Here is a 19125-nt window from a genome sequence, read left to right on the forward strand (position 1 = left end):
CCGATTTACACACAGAGTGTATTTACATTTAGTTTTCTACACACATCAGCAGCAAAGTGCCCACTGACGTCTCATCTCCAGACTGCAGATTACTGGTGTAGGATTTACGGTTTTAACCCTGTCACACTTGAGGAAGACAAATCAATGTCCCTGCAGACACCAGCTCATACTTATGGCTTTATTTATGTATATCCATGGACGAGCTGATTGAAGCTTTGAGAATGCTTTACTAATCTCACGAAGGGGCAGTTGATGCAGTTAGATTTTTATATCCATTTCAGCATTTGTGGATGTAATTCTGTCAATGAAGCTGCGAAAAGGAAGGAAAACTGGAGTACTAATATAAAGTGCAAGTGATGTGGTATGACAAGCAAGTATGGTGGATCAGTTTTATTGATAGAATTGGTAAAGTCATAGTTCAATAATATATAATAATATATACACTTTTTCTTATCATTTATAGGGCAGCCAAACAAATAAATCAATGCCAATTTCAGCAGAATATAATAAAGCCTGTATTTGAATTTTTTTTTTTTCTATTTATTTACCCAACAAAATCTTTGCAGGCATGTTAAGACAGAGCATACTGGTTTGGGGATAAATGAGGGATGTGGGAAGCTGGAGAGAGTAAGAGGAGGGGACGAAGGGGATACAGGTCACACAAGGTCAGGATTCAATGTTTGCACCCACAAGGCAGCAGCTGAACAGGGAGAAGAGCTGGAGGGGCAAAACAGAGAAAAACATAAAAACATAAAAAGAAGGCCCTGAACGCTTACCTTCCTACCCTCAAGGAAGTTGAGAGCTGTACCGATGTTGGTGACCCAGTGGATCCTCTTTAGCTTCTTGCCTGGCTCACATGGCTAGAAGGAAAAAGGAGAACAATAGAGATGGAAAAAAAAGAAATAGAGAAACAGAGAGGGAAATAAATAGATAAAATAAAACAGTGCAATTGAAAAGAAGAAAAGGTATATAGCACAAGTGTGGGAATGACGGTGGAGGAGCACACATCTGATTTTCTCATTTATTCTTTTTAACTGTATTTGTGTTTGCTGATAAAGTGAGAAAGACCAAGAGGTCCAATCAGAGCTGTGTTTTAATATAAACAGCCAGATCAATAGGACATAGACAGCTTAGACCTAAGGCAATATTGGCCAAGTAAAATCCTCAAGCTGTGTATGTGGGAATGTCTTTGTCTGTTTGTGAACTATGATCTGTCCTTGTTAATCTGGGCTTTTCTGTTCAATTCAAACATCCTAATAAAAGCCGATCAATGAGCATTTCCATGTAATTGGGGCTCAGTTCACATGGACTGCATTGTGCTCTTTTGAGATTTGTCAAAAACACTGACCATTATTATGTAAAGAAAAAACAACCAAAAATAAACAACAATTGAAAAATGACTGAATCTCTCTGTTATTTGACCAGCCTGATCCTTGTTATATCAATTTAAGTTAACATTTAATCCAGAAAGATCAGAGGATATGAAGTGTTTGAAGTCTGTGTTCAAATCACATGCTGTAGAAATGACCATGAGACTTACCAGTTTTTGTCCAGAGAGGATTTCCAGCAGGGCCAGCAGCATCACGCCATCCTTGATGTCCTCAAAGAGGTCTGTCACCACCAGAGGCGGAACACGCTACAGAGAGAAAAGGTATACCCAAGAGACTTTATTGTAAAATGATTTTGATTTCTGTTAAAACAAGCACACATAGAAATTATGTAATGCCTGCTGGAATGCAAAGATTTGGCTTTTGACATTGAAATCGGAATGAGAATGAGTAAAATTTCCCAATTTATCTAGGAACAATTTTTTTGGTGTGCAAGAGACATTTCTAAATACAGTAGGTGCCCTGGCATAATTAGATACATAAATTCACTGTTTAAATGAACGTTGCATGCTATAAACTCATACAATGGTTGCTCTGTTTTCAGGAATGCAAAAACCTGGGATTTAAGCCTTAATAGCTCTTGCAATGTACATGAAACTATGAGGCAAGAAGAGTTTTTTTCTCAATAATATCCTACTCTTAGTGGCATAGCCACATAAATAAACGAAAATACAATAAATATATTATATTGTTATACTTTAACTTCAACTTGTGAAATGTGGATGAAGGAAATCCTCGTAAAAAAAAATGGTACTTGAAGCCCCCAAAAGAGTTTGGCTGTGCCAAGTATTACTGACAGCTAGAGTCAGCCATAAGCAGAGGCTCAGCAGGATCTGAATGGGGTCTTCAAATCCTAAAATATGCTGATGATTTCAAACTGTATCTTCTTCATTGACTTCCTTCCTGACCTGACACAGACTTCTAGACTCGGGGAAATCCACATATCTCTGTTTTTTGCCGGCACCACATCAAGGATTTCTCTTAAAGTACAGTCACATGCTGGGGCTGAGGAGAGGTTTAGAGGGGGGAAAGCATTCAGACGAGCGAGCCATTCACAGGGAGATTAGTGGCAAAGAGAGTGAAGGAGAAAGAGAGAAACGGCAGAAGCAGAGATGTGAGCACGAGTGTGTGTATGTTAGCACGTGCAAGTGGAGTATCTGTGTGGTGAGAGAGAGAAAAATATACAACCCCCAACATCGTGGATACACAAGAGGGGTATAATTGAGTAGAAAGAGTGTCAGTGAGAAAAATTATAGAAGGCAAAAAGAGAAGGGACACCACCCTCACATCTTTCAAAATTAATTAGCAAATACAGTAGCTCTTCTCGCTAATTCCCCTTCAAATGTCATTTCATGGCTTTGGATATTAGAATATTCAGACAACACTTACCCCTATCATAAACTGACAGAAGAAACACTTACAAAGGCCCCTTCAAAGGGGTAGATTATACCATGAGCTAATTGAAGTTAAATTTACCTATTTGTTCATTATAATCCCAAAGCTAATGAGGAAGTTTCTGACTAATTACAAAATAAGAAAGTAATATCCATTTCTTATGCTCAGCCACATGAGCTAAAAAAATAAATCAAGGTCTTAATGAGCTAATTACATACGAGTGTCTGGGCCATAATTGATTATGAGAAGAGGAGTTTCAGGATGTGGGTCTGTCTGTGCTCTCATGTTATTCCCCTGGTACACTTGATTCAGTGGATTCCAAAAGATCAACAGCATAAAAGAGAGAGGGTGGAGCAGAAACAAAGAGAAGACTGAGAGGTTTCATTTTAAATTGCAATGCCAGTTTGAAGGAACAATTAACACCAGATACCTACTGTCCAAATCTTTTAAAGGTGAAGTTATTTGCGAGCTTCTGAAAGGGCAATCTATGTGCTTAAAAGCAACAACGTGAATAACTTTTAGAATCACAGTAACTTGCATTATACTTTGGCAAATTCACGCATGAACTTATAGCACAGGATGAATGTCTCTTTAAAATACTTTTGGCTGTTACAAAGAAAGTCATAACATGGAAATGAAAAATGGAAATGCAAAAAAGGATACCTGGACTGTAATTGTCAATAAAATACACATACCATGCACCATGATGTGCTGGGTTTGAATTTAGTGTGCATGGAGTATGTCATCCACTCAATCCACCTCTTCCCCCACTAAAGAAAGAAGGGGGAGCAGGGAAGAGGAGTGGGGCGCTTTACTTTACCGCCGCTGTAATCTCTAAGAACACTTGGTTCACTGATTACTGTACTAAAACTGTTTGCCTGGAAAATGCCTGATGACGATGAGACCCCAGACGCTCACACCGGTCACTTGGTAATTAAGCTTTAACCTCCTCAGAAAGGATTTGTCAAAATGGAAACTTGGGAGCCGCTCACTGAATTCTCCCCCCTTGTCACTCCACTGTAGTGCAGGGTGCATCTGTGCAACAACAAGCCTGATACTTACATGAGAATCAAAATTCTACCATTCTGAGCAAATTTCAAACAATATCCTCTTATATAATATATATTTAATAGTGAGGTCTAAAAAACATCACCCTTTATTTAAATGAAAGAAACAACCTGTAAAAAGTACTGCCCTGCTGCTCTCGTACAGTTTATACATGTGGTCTATAACTGGTGACTTAATCTGGTGAACTACTCTGAGTAATGAGAGTCATTAATCTTCCGTATAAATTACCAGCTTCAGTACGTCTTCTCATAGAAACTCTTTGTCAGAGCTCATAAGACTTCTTTTGTTATACCTGTGGAGTAGAAAAGTAAGGGGGAGGGGAGTGATAGTAAAAGGAAGCCCTCGTCTCAACTCACCTAACGATTAATCACATACCTTTAGGTGCTGAATTAAAGACCTGTGATAACTGGAGTGGCCTAATCATCTGCACAGCCAAGGGCATGATCTATCCTTCTGAGACCAAAGCTAAAGCAACTGTTAAAGCTTTTTCCCTCTCTCTATCCTTCTGTCTGTCTCTCTCAAACATTTTGTGTTTCTTTAAATGGTTCTTTGAGTATTTATAGACGTGAGACAAGCCCATAAGATGCCATTTTAGACTAGTTTACAGAATGACCTCTTTAAAAAATTAACCTTCTTATTACAACATGTGCTCCACACCTGCTGAATTGACTTTTACCCCCTACTCATCACAACCTTCTCCGAACATTTACCAAGCTGCCATGACGACCAAGGCATTTTTGAAGACCCATCAGTATCCCTATGGCAACATCAGGCATCAGGTGAAAGGGTAAGCAGTTTCATGATAGTAGAGGAGGAGGAGAGCAACTAATTTGATCAACAAGGCAGGGACAGAAGCGTGGGGAACAAATACTGTTATCTCCTCTGATGGACCTGTGTGATAGTATCACTAATCTATTGATTAGCTGAATTGACTAATTAAAGTGAATTTAAATGGAATTCTTTGTCTTTGTTTATTGCTTTTTTTTCTAAAGAATTGGGCTTTAGTACTATTGGTCCATCAGACAGACACTATGTTATTGCACTTTAAGTTAAGTTAAAAGAATAGTTAGACATTCTGTAGTATGTTGTTTTTCTTTCTTGCTGAGAGGTAGATGAGAAGATCGATGCCACTCTCACGTCTGTATGGTAAATACTAAGCTGTAACAAGTAGAGGGTGAGCTTAGCTGAGCACAAACACTAGAAACAGCGGGAGAGACCTAGCCTGGCTCAGTCTGAAGGTAACACAATCTGCCTGAGAGCACTTCTAAAGCTCAATAATTAGCATGTTGTATCTTGTTTGTTTCATCAGTACAAAAATGTAAAATTTGTGGTTTTACGGCTGGTTATGTGCCGGGCTGTTTCTCGGTTTGGAGCAGTTGCTAAGCAACCAAAGGAGACTCCAGGAAGTCACTGCTCACGTTTCGCACACAACCTCCGGTAAAACAGCAAATTGTCGTTTTTACACTTCGGTTTTTGAGATGTAATGTGTTAATTAGTAAGCATTAGAGGGCTATTTTCAGCCTTAATTTTCAGCGTAGCTAGCTGCTAAGCTAAGCTGCTAGATCCATCTACATATTTACGTGAAGATGTGAGAGAGTGGTAATAAGCTTTTCATTAAACTCTTGGCAAGACAGTGAATAAGTGCTTTTCCTAAAATGTTGAACTATTCCTTTACAGTTTTTAATCCAGACGTTTTGAGGATTCCCTTTTCCTTGGTATCCCTCTGAATCCTCATCGTCTTTCTCTTATCACTCAAACATTTTCGGTGACCATGAAATAGCAATAGGACTGCTCTATTGCGTCAAAATGACTTAATAAATAAACTATGTGCTTATCTAAACAGTATTAAAAATTCAAGGCATTTAAGTATTGGGCTGTATGTAATTTTCTGCTGGCACGGTCCTGAGACATGATATTTAATATTACGTCAAGGTTTATTCCCTCCAGAGTGCTTTTCAAATGAATTTTCTGCTCCACGTCACCGCAGTTCAAGGCCTCCACAGCTGTCATAATCAAATAGGAAACCTTGAAAGGAGCGTTGCAGATTAAAATAACACTTAATTGTGTTGCGCTGTGCCATATTTGCCTTGTCCACCCATTCCTGACACACAATTCAAGCAGTAATGGGTTAAATTGAGGAGCCTAATGCAGTATAATACAATAATTACATGCATATGATGGCACCTCAGCATGCAGCTGCATCAAGTGTAATTGTTTAGTATAAGAGACAGATATACTGGTGTCCAAGCTCATTGAAGAACCAAAAAAAAGACAGTCTTTAACTAAAAACTCTTATCCTGAACAATCTAAATTGGCCCATATTGAGATAGAGAGCTTACAGGTTACTGAGACTTAAATTATTGACAGTAGCTTGCAGGAAAAAAGATATACAGTGTATTAAAACTGTGATGTAAAACTGTGATGTAAAAGTGATATATTAGAGTGAGAGTAAATCCTTGCTACAAGCTATATGAGATTGGAGGAATAAAAAAGAATATGAAAGGCATGCAAGTAAGAATGCCTGTGTGTGTGTACATGTGCGTGCGTGCATGAGCGAGTGCGTGCAAGGTCTTAGCTGGCACAGTCAGTCCCATATGGTGTGTTTTTTGGAAATGGAGCAAATGTCACAGAGAGCACAGAGGATGGACTATAGAAGAGCAAAGTGATTGGAAGCGGAAAAGCAATGAGATGGGAAGTTTTCAACCCAGACTCACCACCACCAGTGTGTGTGTGTATATGTGTGTGTGTGTGTGTGTGTGTGTGTGTGTGTGTGTGTGTGTGTGTGTGTGTGTGTGTGTGTGTGTGTGTGTGTGTGTGTAAAAGGACACACAATGCTGGCAGCAGCAGTGGGAATCAACCAGACTCTCTTACCTTTGCCAAGTGGGAATTGATCCATTTTGTGAATGTCCTTTTCTGCACAGCCTCCTGCTCATCTATAAATCAGAGCCCAGAGCATCACTATCAGTCACATGCAATCATAAACAAAGAGGGGATTAAAACACAATCTTCTCATTGTCCATTGTTTTGAGAATTGGTTGGGGTTTGCAGAGCTGTATGGCAACTCTAATTAACTTTGATATTATTTCTGTCGGTCTAATGTGTCTGAACGCAGTCACACCACATCATACCTTACACTGATGTGGTAAGAGAAGGCATTTGACATTTAAGGATGACATTTTCACTAGCTTGACTCCTCTTAGTGTGGACAGAAAAAATCCTGCTCTCAAAAACGCCCTTTAGATGATAGAAGGGCAGTGGTTCTTCTTATATGATGACATGTACCTCTGCCATAATCTATAAGAGGGCTTTATTCATTTCTGACCACAGTTCAAGCATGCAATCTGTTGCTAGAACACACACACACACACACACACCCACACACATAGAGCCAACATTAAACCAAATGTTCTGATTTACCTACATATAAGAAAGGGCATTGTTTGTGATGGCTACAGCAATAAAGAGCATTTAGCAAAGGCACAATCAATAGCATAGATGTCTGCTGACGATGTCCCCTAAAAAGCCACTTAACTTAAATGAGGAACGAGACATAAATCAAGCCTGGTCTCTCACGTGGGCACAGGCAAACATATGGTACACACACGCGTGCACACACACACACACACACAAGCGCCGCACACACACACACACACACACACAGGCAAACATAGTATAGAGATAGCTTTGAGAATTGATTATGTTCTGCAGGCTTTTTAGAATCAACTACATTACTGCTGTAATCTTTCCTTCGTGATTCCCTTTGGACAGCATAATTCATTAATGCTTGCAGCCAATGCAATAACAATAGGGAATTCTGCGACAGTTACATCTGTAATTGACAACAATTGACACAAACCAGATGTATAGTCTGCCTGGGACTCTAAGGATCTAATCATGTACAGTGACTGGCACGTGTGACAATGGTATTTTTTTCTGTCCCGTCTACGCCACAGAGCAATATCCTTGAGATAAGCATGTTATCAGTGAGAGAGGACGTCTGACACAGTGCTTTCCTCTACCTAATGAAATATGCTGACGGTTTGATTACACTCAAGTTGGTTAGTGTGTCACTAGGTACTGTGGGCAGACGTGAACAGTAAGGGGTGTGTGTGCATCAGAGAGGTGGGAGGGGGGAGTTGTTCATACATAATGCAGATACATTCACGCAAAGTCATACGTGCCACTGAGCAGGTCCCCATTCTATGAATTAATCTTTTGATTGGGTCCAAGAGTAATCAAATATTGATGAAATGTAATATTGGATGAGAATAAGAAAGATTTGCCCCCACATCCTGGAGCAGGAACATGTGTGACGGAGAACATGTCTGCACGAGCGTGGTGCCAGCCTCTCAGTCTCAGGGACGAGGTGACTTTGAACTCGGTGCACACACAATCACACATGCACACACATTCACATTCTTTCAATATGACAAAGGGAAACAGCCGTCCTCAGCAACCAAGCCTCGCAGCAGCGTTTTTTAACACACTTGATTACCTTCTCGCCTAGTGTTGGCCTGTATCATCTTCATTAGTCTCATCAACAGCCCCTGAGTTCCCACTTTGACCCCCCACAGTGAAGATGACCTTAATGAGATATCATTAAAATCTAGTTTTCTGTCTCAGAGGCTGTGTCTATAGACTTATTGTAATTGTGGTTCTGACCCATTCTCTGTTTCGCTTATTTCCCTATAGGATAGATAGCTAATGTGACAGGACACAAATCCAAAGAAACATTATGGCAATGTAATCTTGCAATCTAATCTATCAGACAGTGAGACAGAATGCTGAATGCATGGTATCCAAATACAGATGAGCAGACAGGCGAACTGCCACAGGGTCAAACAGAGAGATAAGAAATCAAACATTTTGACAGTCTGCCCGCTGTGCTGTAACACATGCAGTGAGCTGGTACTTGTCTGCTGGGCAGCTTGCTTTTACCTGCTGTAGGCTCAGAGCTCAGCGACTTCCACACACACAGACAGACACACACACGCTGCCAAAGTGGAAACGCCCCCTTTCTGCACATTTCTCTTAAAACACACCATGGCCACAGCCCAAAAAATCTCCCCTGCAGGGAACACTTACAAAAAAAGTACACTGCAAATGTACAGACTCACATACAGTAGGCACATACAGTCCATACTGCAGTGCCACACTAAATCACACACACACACACACACACACACACACACACACACACACACACACACACACACACACTACCACATATGCAAAATATACACACACTTTGTACTTGCCTTCTTTTTCTCACACTCCAGGAAACACACATTCATGTACAGGCTGTCCCACTTACCGCGGAGGTAGTGGAAGAACCCCGTCACCAGGTTGAGGGATGTGTTCTTTTTTGGGGAGCCTTCGCCCCCTGCTCGTCGTGCCATCTTGTACCCCAGACTACACCTTGATTCCCACCTGTTTTCATGAGGACGTTGAGAGGACATTCACGGCAACCTCCAGGAGAGGCTACACTTGCCCTTGCTCCTGCCCTTGCTGCCTCCCCTTTTTTTTGGGGAGGTGTCTTCAAAGAACTCACTGGAGCACTGGACCTGCCGAGATGACAACGTTGAAACTGTTGCTCTGAAGCAAAGCAGGGAGGAATGTTTCACCCTCCTGTTCTCCTCTCGTCTTGCTGTCCTCTGTCCTGTCCTGCAGTAGCAGGCTGCCGACTCAGTCAGACTCTGTGTTTTTCCTGCCTGTTAAGCAGCTTTGGAGTGTGATGTGAGTGTACGTGTGATACTGTTTGTGTGTGTGTGTGTGTGTGTGTGTGTGTGTGTGTGTGTGTGTGTGTGTGAGTGAGTGAGAGCAGTGCAGTGTCGGCTTGCCTCAGCATCAATCTTTCTTGCTTAGTCCCTTTCTCCCTCTCTCTCTCTCGTTCCCTCTCACACACTCTCTACCTCTGTCTTTCCCTCCCACGTTCTTTCTCCCTCTCTCTCTTAATTTCTCACTGTAGGCTGCGGGAACAATCCTCTTCCCTCCACTGGCCAGCCAATCGGAGTGCGTGGGAATGAGTGATGTCACAGCAGCCCCATACTGATGTGGAAAGGGAGAACTGAGTGGTGAGGAGGGTGGTGGGTGGGTTGAAGGGGATTGTTTAGCAGGTTAGGAGGGGTGGAAGTGTGAGCTCTACTCGGCGAGCATCTCACTCTCACACACACACACACACACACACACACACACACACACACACACACACACACAAACACTATCTAACACAGCATCGGGACAGACATGCAGGAATTCCCTATGTGTTACTGGCACTCTAATACCCCTGCTTTCTCTCTCATCCACAAAGATACCATGCAGTGCTCTGAGGCTTGCAGCTTTCTACTCTATAGAGCCTGCAGGGGAGCAGACTATCGCTGGCAGTCATCCTGTCTGATCTGCTACTGTACCATCTTCAAAAGGGATCCGCTTTCATCTGAACCACAGGCACATTCAGTAGTTCTGTCTGTTTGTTTTCTCCCAGGGAGGGAGTACTGTATTCAACACAAGAGAGGTGAATACAATAGGAACAACAATGTTAAGAGTGTTTTAACCTTCATTCACTCTGAATGAATGTGTATTGCAGTGGAAATTGTGCTACTGCTTGTAAAACTTCAGCATTAAACAAGATGAAAAAGAAACAAGCAGACAATGGTAGTATTGTTTCATCCAACTGCTCTGAATTCAGCATCTAAAGAGACACTCTCCAACCGCAAGGGTTACTAAAACTGATACTAGGAACTGGATCAGAAGTACACCCATGTTATGGAGCCAAAATTACCCCATCCCCCTCCATTGCTACAGTAAAATTTTAGCAGAAAATACTAGTGTTGCAGTACAATGACCTCTTCTCCTTTTCACTGTCTGATTTCTATCTCTGTCTCTCTTTCTGTCTAACCTATGCTCTCTCTCTTATTCAGTCTATTTTACTCTTATTTCGTCCCTCCCTATTCTCTAACACACACACACACACACACACACACACACACACACAAACTCTGGCAATATTAAAAACACTGGGCTCTTCTTTGAAACCATATTCAGAGAGTTTTCAGGAAAGCAATAATTGTGCAGAATAGCCTGGTGGGTCTTATATCAGCCTTAAAGATGAAAGGACCATTCATCATTTGTATGATTTTCCCTTTTGTTCTTTGGGTTCTCCCCATAAGGGATTTTAATTATGAAAGTCATCAATAATAATGGCAGCTGTCATCCGCTATCTGTCTGCTGATAATCACACTGCTGACACTCCTCCCTTTAACAGCCGTGAAACTGGCCGTCATAGTGCCATTGTGAGCCTATTCCACAGACCTGCCTTTGAAACGAGGGTCCGTTTTACATGTCTGTATGATTATTGTGAATGTGCCTGAGTGTGTGTGTGTGTGTGTGTGTGTGTGTGTGCGTACAGATACTAAGAGTAAGAGTTCAAAGAAATATCCATGATGTCCTGTTTTTCTTATTTACATATACAGTGCCTTTACTTAAGCACTCTAAAAAAATCACAAATAATTTTTACGCCAGTGGAAAGCAGAATCCAATGGAACATTCACATTGCACACACTCACCATCTGTACTCAATAATATTACTGCAAGACCCAAACTACAGCCAGACAAAAAGACAAAAATCTATTGTTCTTTTACGTACTGCTGTTTGTGTAGCCCACACAATATCAATGATGTAAATTATGGAAAAGAATATATTGACTAATAAGCCCATGCACAATTTGTTTCTATTTATACCAGTCTCTTTACCAAGTTAAAGGTGTTTTGGTGTCTGATAAATCATTCCTGAAGAGCTACAGTTCAATTTAGAAGTGTAACGGAACTATCCAAGGTGCTGAACCCACCGATGAGACTCCTTTTAGCCTGACAATAATTTCGTTTAATACAGTAGATCTACTAAGGAAGAGACAGAAAATGAAGACTAATTGTTGACATACTGGAACTCCAAATAGTCTATTAAAACACAACATTTCTGTTTTTGTCGGTATGTTTTTGAGAATTCTTCCAGTTAGCAGCTGTCCGGCAAAAAGTGAGAGAGCTGAACTTCTCTGGAGAGCTAAGCTGTTTAGAAAAACAACCCCAGGACAAAATCAAAACAAGATGGTGAGGATTCATGGGACTTATTAGGTTTCACCATGGGAGTTGAAAGAAATGCAGGGCGAGCAGGTGCACACACACACACACACACACACAAACACAATAAAATTAGCTGAATGAAGACAGACTCATCTTCTCGTCTACTGTATGTGCAAGAATAAACCCACAGACTCCTTGAGGCATCAGACCTCAGGAGTGTTCCAAGAGAGAAAGGTGGGGGGGTTGGTTGAAGGGTTAAAACAGACTGAACCTCAGCTGGTCTGGATCCCTAGTGGCGCCCCTGGCAGCCCTACTTGTGGAGGTTGGACCTGGGTCAGCGCCCGGCGCTCACACAGGTATGTCTGCGGGATGTGAGGCTTCCTGAGGAGAGGAGGAACAGTCTCTTTTCAGCCATTAAAGGAAAAACAAACGGCCTCCTGGAGGGTTGAATAATGCTGCTTCTGCTCGTATCATAATCTATTCACCCCAAGGATATTTGGGTTTTCTTCCTGAGCAGCCAAGACTTCTTATTTAGCCTTATTTAGCTCTTATTAGGACTGTATAGAGACACAGCCCCACCTAGTGGATAAGTAAAGCTTCAAGAATGTGAAGTTCTCTTTGTAAGTCTGGTCTGAAGAAGTACAGTACAAAGAGAAGAGAAGACAACACACTAAAAATGAACAAGCTCAGCACAAGCTCAGCTTTCAAAATGCAGCGTCCCAGATGACCCTGCTCTCACTTGAACATCTCTGATCTCTGGTAATCTATTAATGACTCCACAACTCACCAGCCGTGATTATGGTCGGTCAGACATGGACAGGCACTCCACATGTACTGTACAAGGTTACACACTCTGCTGTCAAGTATTAATTTAGTAATGCATTCATTCAATTATATTATCTTAATATTATTCATGCTGGTAGGCATTTCAATTCAACAGTACCATGAAAGTATGAATAGATCGAGTCACAATGGCACTGTTGATACCATGTGGCTATATGGGAGCCTTTTAGATTTCTCTAGCGATGATGCATTTTCTTCTGCAGTATAACATTAAAGCTATCGTGCTCTAAATGGATGGCTTTGTTATGTACTAGAAAGGTACCCTTAAATTTCTCCATACTCACACGCAAACACATTCACAAGCACACACCCAACACATGCACACACACATTTGTAATCCACTGCATTGACACACAAAGTGATTTTACAGGTTTTGGGGGCTTTTCTGCCCCTCTACTCTTCCCAACATCTTCTTTATCCACTTCCTAATTCCAGCTCTCCTCTTTCACCCCAACAATTCCTAATTTAAAAAACCCTTCTCTGCACTTCCGCCAGAGTACTTTCGCCCTAACACTCAATAACACCCTCTATCACACCCTCAGCACATCCACTCAACCCTCACATGCCCATTCAGCCTTTTCTATTCGCCATCCCACTTCATTTACAGCACATTTTTACCAGTCCCAACATAAGTGCTGAAACGGAAGTCCAAATGCCAGCCCATTAGCATTGCTAATTACATTTCAGTAATAATGACACCACATTAAAGAGAGTAAGAAGGGGGGAACAAGTCAAAATGATTATCAAAACAACCCCTTTCCTCTTTCAAGCACCATCACTCCCTTTTCAGCACCAGATGTGCAGAGAAGGCACTTTGTCAGTAACAAAAATGTCCAAATATCACAGTGTTCATTAAAGCTAGGCCACTGATACAGTAATTTCAGCACCTGCGATACTGACACACACACACACACACACACACACACACACACACACACACACTCACACACACACAGCAATGAAACAGATAAGCATGCCAATAATTTAGGGCAAAAGGAAAAGGTATTTATAATGTTAAAAAGAAACTAAGTGTGAACATTATGTAGTAAAAATTGAAAGAAATACAAAAATATAAAAAATACATTTAAAAAACTAGGGTAAAAAAAATGAATTTATTTTTATTTTTACTAATTTCTGACAGGAATGCTGCAGGAAGTCAGATGGTATTATGTGGCAAATCAGTGTTACATTTGTGCCTTACTGGATTTGAGCTGCAATTTTCTTCCTACTTTTAAAAACCCACATTTTAACACCATACACAAACAGACTGAACATGCAGCCGATACAAAGCATCTATTCCACTGGAGGCACCAGGGGTCATATCAAAGCGCCACTTAGTGGCACTAAGAGCATTACGTATAAAGACTCAATTTGGCTTTGAAAAAATATTTTCAGCTTGATGTTTCTCTTCTGTTCTCTCTATGAATGTGTGTGTGTGCGTGTGTGTGTGTGTTGGTCAGACAGTCTAAGCTCTTTAATCCAGGTTCAGTGGCCTGCCACACATTACAGGGACAAGTAAAGTAAAAGGACTGGCGTCAGCACACTAAATAAATCACTGTGGCCAGAGCAGTAAATTCAGTTATAACTCCCATCTTTGCTGTGAAATAAAAATACTGACTGGAACAGAGCCACAATCATCTACAAAATCCTGTCGTACACACAACCACTTGAGTGTATTTATTCTCATCCAGCTGGGGTCTTATTGAAAGTGAATCTGAACCAATTCTTTTTGCAGCCAGCAGATGTATGACTTTTGTTTTACTCTAACAACAACCAACTGTCCAGTTAGTAATCCCATTCTGTTGAGGCATTATTAATTTCCTTCAAATTCCCTAACCATGGTCTGAATGCTCACTTTTCTCACTAAACATTTTTGAATTATTAAAAGCAGGAAAACAGGGTTTGTTGTGTCAGGTGGCAGGTTGTGTTTGTCTGCAGCGGGAACCCTTAGAGCGAGAAAGGGCTCGAGGGGACAGATAGAGCAGCATACCAACAGGAAACAATATTACATATATATTACATACATTACACAGATACAGCACCTCCATTGCTTTGTTTTCCATTGAAAGTAAATTAAAAAGGGATCTCAACTTCCCACCAGGAACATGGGAACATGGTAATTGAATTCAGGAGGAGTAAACAATGACTCTACATAAGTAAAAAGCTGAGAAAGTGCCTCATTTTGCAGACATATGTAAGTTGGCTTTTACTGTATAAACAGGATAATCAAATGAGTGATGAAAGGGTGAGGCTAAAGACCATCTACTGATGTGATAAACCCAACCCATCTGGTGCTCCAAGCTGATTAAAATAAAAGCTGGGAATTACTTATTTCACTACTAACTCAGGTAAAATGAAATCATCACATTATCTGGCCAGCTGACCTCTCAGAGGTCAGGGCATAACAATCTGACCTCTTTTATAAAAACCTTCGAGTGCTAAATGGACCGCCAGCCAGAGGCAGAATTTTCCACTATCCAATCACATTGTGACAGGTGAAAAAAAGGGACAGAGGTGTCTGTGGGTGAAAGATAAGAGCATGCATGAAACTCAAAGTATTACAGACAGAGGCTGAATGTGTCTTGGGGTCACAAGCTGAGGTGTCAGGATTTTATCTGTGAGGACATTGTTCTGTACGTCCATCAAAACTATCTGATGCCTCAATCTGACAGACAGATCAGAGATGTTACAGTAATGTGTGGCTTAAAGCTGCAACTTTGCTTCACATTGAATGTAATGGTCCATGGGTCAGCAGCACCTTGAACAGCCAAATCCTGTAAATATTTACAAAAAAAAAAAAGAATCAATACTTCCAGAGTTACTTCCAATTTCTTCACTCCTGGTTTGAACTAAATACAAAAAGAGACACTTATGTTTGATATTTTGCTTCACTGAACTAATGTTGGAATACACTTTGACCTTCATGAAGGTGTGATCTTTGAAAGAGGGTTTAGAGTAAATTAAAGAAGGCCCATCCTCCATATTGTATGGGTGGGACCCCCAGTGACCTAATCTTGTGATCTGTCACTCAAACCCTTACTGACTGTCAGGTTAAAATAGATTATAATCTGATCTGCAATAGAAGCTGTCACTGAGAAACTAGCATGGACTAAATACCTCTTAGTATACAGACACGCACACACACACACACACACACACAATTTTACAAACATAATGTCCTGTTACAAAAGCAGAAGCTGAACAAGACATGGCCAATAAGCCCACAGGGCAAAAAAAACGGTGCTGGCTGCTATGGCAACGAGTCATAAACACAATCTGGAAGGACAAGGAAAAGAAGCAGCAGAATATAACAACTATCCCACTCTATCCCACACTGACCCTCCTGCCACAGTTCTGAGGCTACAACAGAGTAATGGCTTCATGTTGGTGGCCTTAAAGATTCATTCTTCCAATAAAAATACATATATACAAAAAGTATATATATATATATATATATATATATATATATATATATATATATATGTTCTGTGTCTGTTTAACCACTCAGCTAAAAAAAAAGTATATATATATATATAAGACTTGTTCTGTGTCTGTTTAACCACTCAGCTAAAAAAAAGTATATATATATATATATATATATATATATATATATATATATATATATATAAAAAGACTTGTTCTGTGTCTGTTTAACCACTCAGCTAAAAAGGCTGATTCCAAGTGGTATGATATGGGGGGGGTGTGTTTGTTTCGATGTCTGTGCGAGTGTTTGTGTGAAGCCGTGGTATCGAGCCTCAGACGATAAATGGTGGTGTCAGAACTAAACAGGAGGCTGGCATGGCTCAAGGTGACCGTCTGCTTGGTCCTTCCTTGGCTGCGGCTGAACCATAATGTCGCCCCTGGCAACAGGATGTCACCCTGGCCCTGTGCCAACCTGAGGATCTGTGCCAGTCCCACCAGCAATCAAGAGCTTAAAACCCCCGGCATGTCCAGTCTCATTTTCTTGCTTTTTCCGCTGCCTCTCTCATCCCTATTTCATCCATCTAATACACTCAGTGTGGCACTCATGTCTTCCTGACGAACTAAACTCTGTTGCCTTTGCCCTTTACCCTCTTCTTCACCTTTCCTTCTGCTCAACATCCTCCTTGACTAAAATGACACTAGGTGCTTACAAAAATTTGGCCATACTGCAGACATTTCTTAAATGCAGTCACCATGTTAAACATAACACAACACGCAAAGCCTGAACTGATTGACAAACTCAGTCTGCGGCAATCTCCTTCTGTATTATCTGATCATAGGCAAATTGGCAGTCCAGGATTATACACAGCCTACACACAGAAAACTCAACCAGGTGCTCCCAAAACAATGAGACTTAGCAAACTTGTCTGCTTTATAGGCTAGCAGACGGTAAAACCCAGAAGCTTTGGCGGGAATGCATGCCTCTGCCACCCATGCCGAAGAAAACAGGTGAGAAATTGAAATAGGAAAATCAGTGCATCGCTTTTCTCCTTAATGAGAGACAACAAACAGGCAAATTCCACAGCATATGGAGGAGTTCAGGCTGGGAGGTGTTCAAAGCGGACTCGCCATTCTCTGCCATATGGTGTCACTAATTGCTGTTTTTTCACTGCGACAGAGAGTACACCAAAAGAGATGGTTGAAAGGAGAAAAACACAGACCCAAAACTGGGGCAAAAGTTTTTGATTGTTTTGATGTTGCTCTGAGTGGTTACTAACTTCCAAATTGAGCCTGAAGGGAGTATAGTTCATTTCATGGTATCTGGTGATTTGTGGAATGTGGCTAATTTGAGAACATTGTCTTGTCTTAAAAGAAAATATGTTAATCTAATCAGGCTTTAAAAGCCACCCAAATGGTTTCAGATTTTCATATTTAACTCTCAGGTGATAACAAATTAGAATGCAAGTTTTCCCTAATAACATGTGAACATAACTAAAATTTCTGAACACTTAATCATGCTGGAGAGACATAATTACCATAACCTTGAGAAATGAAAAGCAAGCCACCTTGAACAAAGGCGACATTGATTTTATTAAGAGCTGTCATTTGGGACCAAACTTGTGACCTGTACCTATAGAAACACAACATAATATACCGAAGATAAGTAACACATGCTTATGTCTTAGTATGTTCTATTTATGCTGTGAGCTGTTTCATGTTCAGACTAATAACAACATAAGTGTTTGCCTTTGATTCTTACAAAATGTCTTGATGATATCATCACAGGTTCAGCTCTCGTCTCCCAGGAGATGGATGCCAACCAGAACACATCAAAGAAAATGTCACGTCAAATTAGTTTCCACGTGCCCCCTGTAAATAAGCTAATATGACCATGTACTCAGAGGAGAACATATAGCATAAAGAGTGATTTGTGAAAAAATAAAAAAAATAAAATAAACGTAGCTAATGTCCAAGCAAATCCATTCACACCAAAGGCAGCATGTCAGACTTGTAGTTCATCTCTTTTCAAGGCTACAAGGAAAAGATACCCCATGTAATTCAGTAGCCATTAACACTGTCTATGTGTCTCTGTGATTAGGGCAAATGTTAAGGCAGTATAGTTCCCACAGACCCCCCAGTCCAACCTTCTGTGAGGATGACCACGGCATAAGACTTGTCTTATCTGAAATGCCACAAGACATCAACAATAAAGCAACTGTTGTTAAAGGGACTGCTTGGTGTAATTAGATAATGTGAACACACCCCCAACAGCGGGACCCAAGCAGAAGAGTTTTTTGGAAGAAACCACACTTGGGACAAAGCTGCCATATTTACAGCTCATGTCATTTACTGCCTTGTAGTGTTAAATGAGAGTCCTGAATGTATCTACAAGCAGTGGACTCCTTTATGGCTACATTTTCTCTATAGTTATACCTTGTAATTAGTTTGCAAAGATATCTGGAAATGCATACACTTATTGTGTATATAAAAGTGTATATAAAATATGTTGCAGCTTCCCAAAACAGGGATGATTGTAATGTAACCTTATACATAAATAATAGAAACACTTTCCACCACTGCAATGTGATAAATTGTCTGATTCTGTCCACATATGGATTAATACATTTATCTGTCCTTGCACGGCAGAGATATCTTAAATTAGATCAATCGGAGTACAATCAGGATTCAAAGTGTGCACCCACACCTGCACACAGTGATGCAGAGGAGCCACGTGTCTGGTGATGCTGTTCTCTCAGCTTTCACAGAAACTGCCACCTCAGAAGCCACACAGGGAGCAGCCATATTGGATCTCAGCTCTGGTGTCACCTGATTTTCTTGCTACTTTGCGAGTGTCATCAATTTGATCCCGTCAGTGAGGGTTGTGTGCCACACAGAGATACACTGTTTTACACTGGATGCTTGTGAAATA

General features: G+C 40.8%; 1 protein-coding gene across 1 annotated transcript in view; it reads right to left on the minus strand.

Annotated features, from left to right (window-relative positions):
- LOC114572848 (nesprin-1-like) overlaps positions 1–19125 on the minus strand; it is a 53355-nt gene that overhangs the window by 33147 nt on the left and 1083 nt on the right. Inside the window, exons 2-4 of the mRNA XM_028604631.1 lie at positions 6723–6784; positions 1541–1636; positions 777–860 (exon numbers count right to left, since the gene is read on the minus strand). Of these exons, the coding sequence (XP_028460432.1) occupies positions 777–860; positions 1541–1636; positions 6723–6784 (242 nt within the window). The remainder of the gene's footprint in view (positions 1–776; positions 861–1540; positions 1637–6722; positions 6785–19125) is intronic.

This window comes from Perca flavescens, chromosome 18 (genome assembly GCF_004354835.1).
Source record: "Perca flavescens isolate YP-PL-M2 chromosome 18, PFLA_1.0, whole genome shotgun sequence".
Classification (NCBI taxonomy): Eukaryota; Metazoa; Chordata; class Actinopteri; order Perciformes; family Percidae; genus Perca; species Perca flavescens.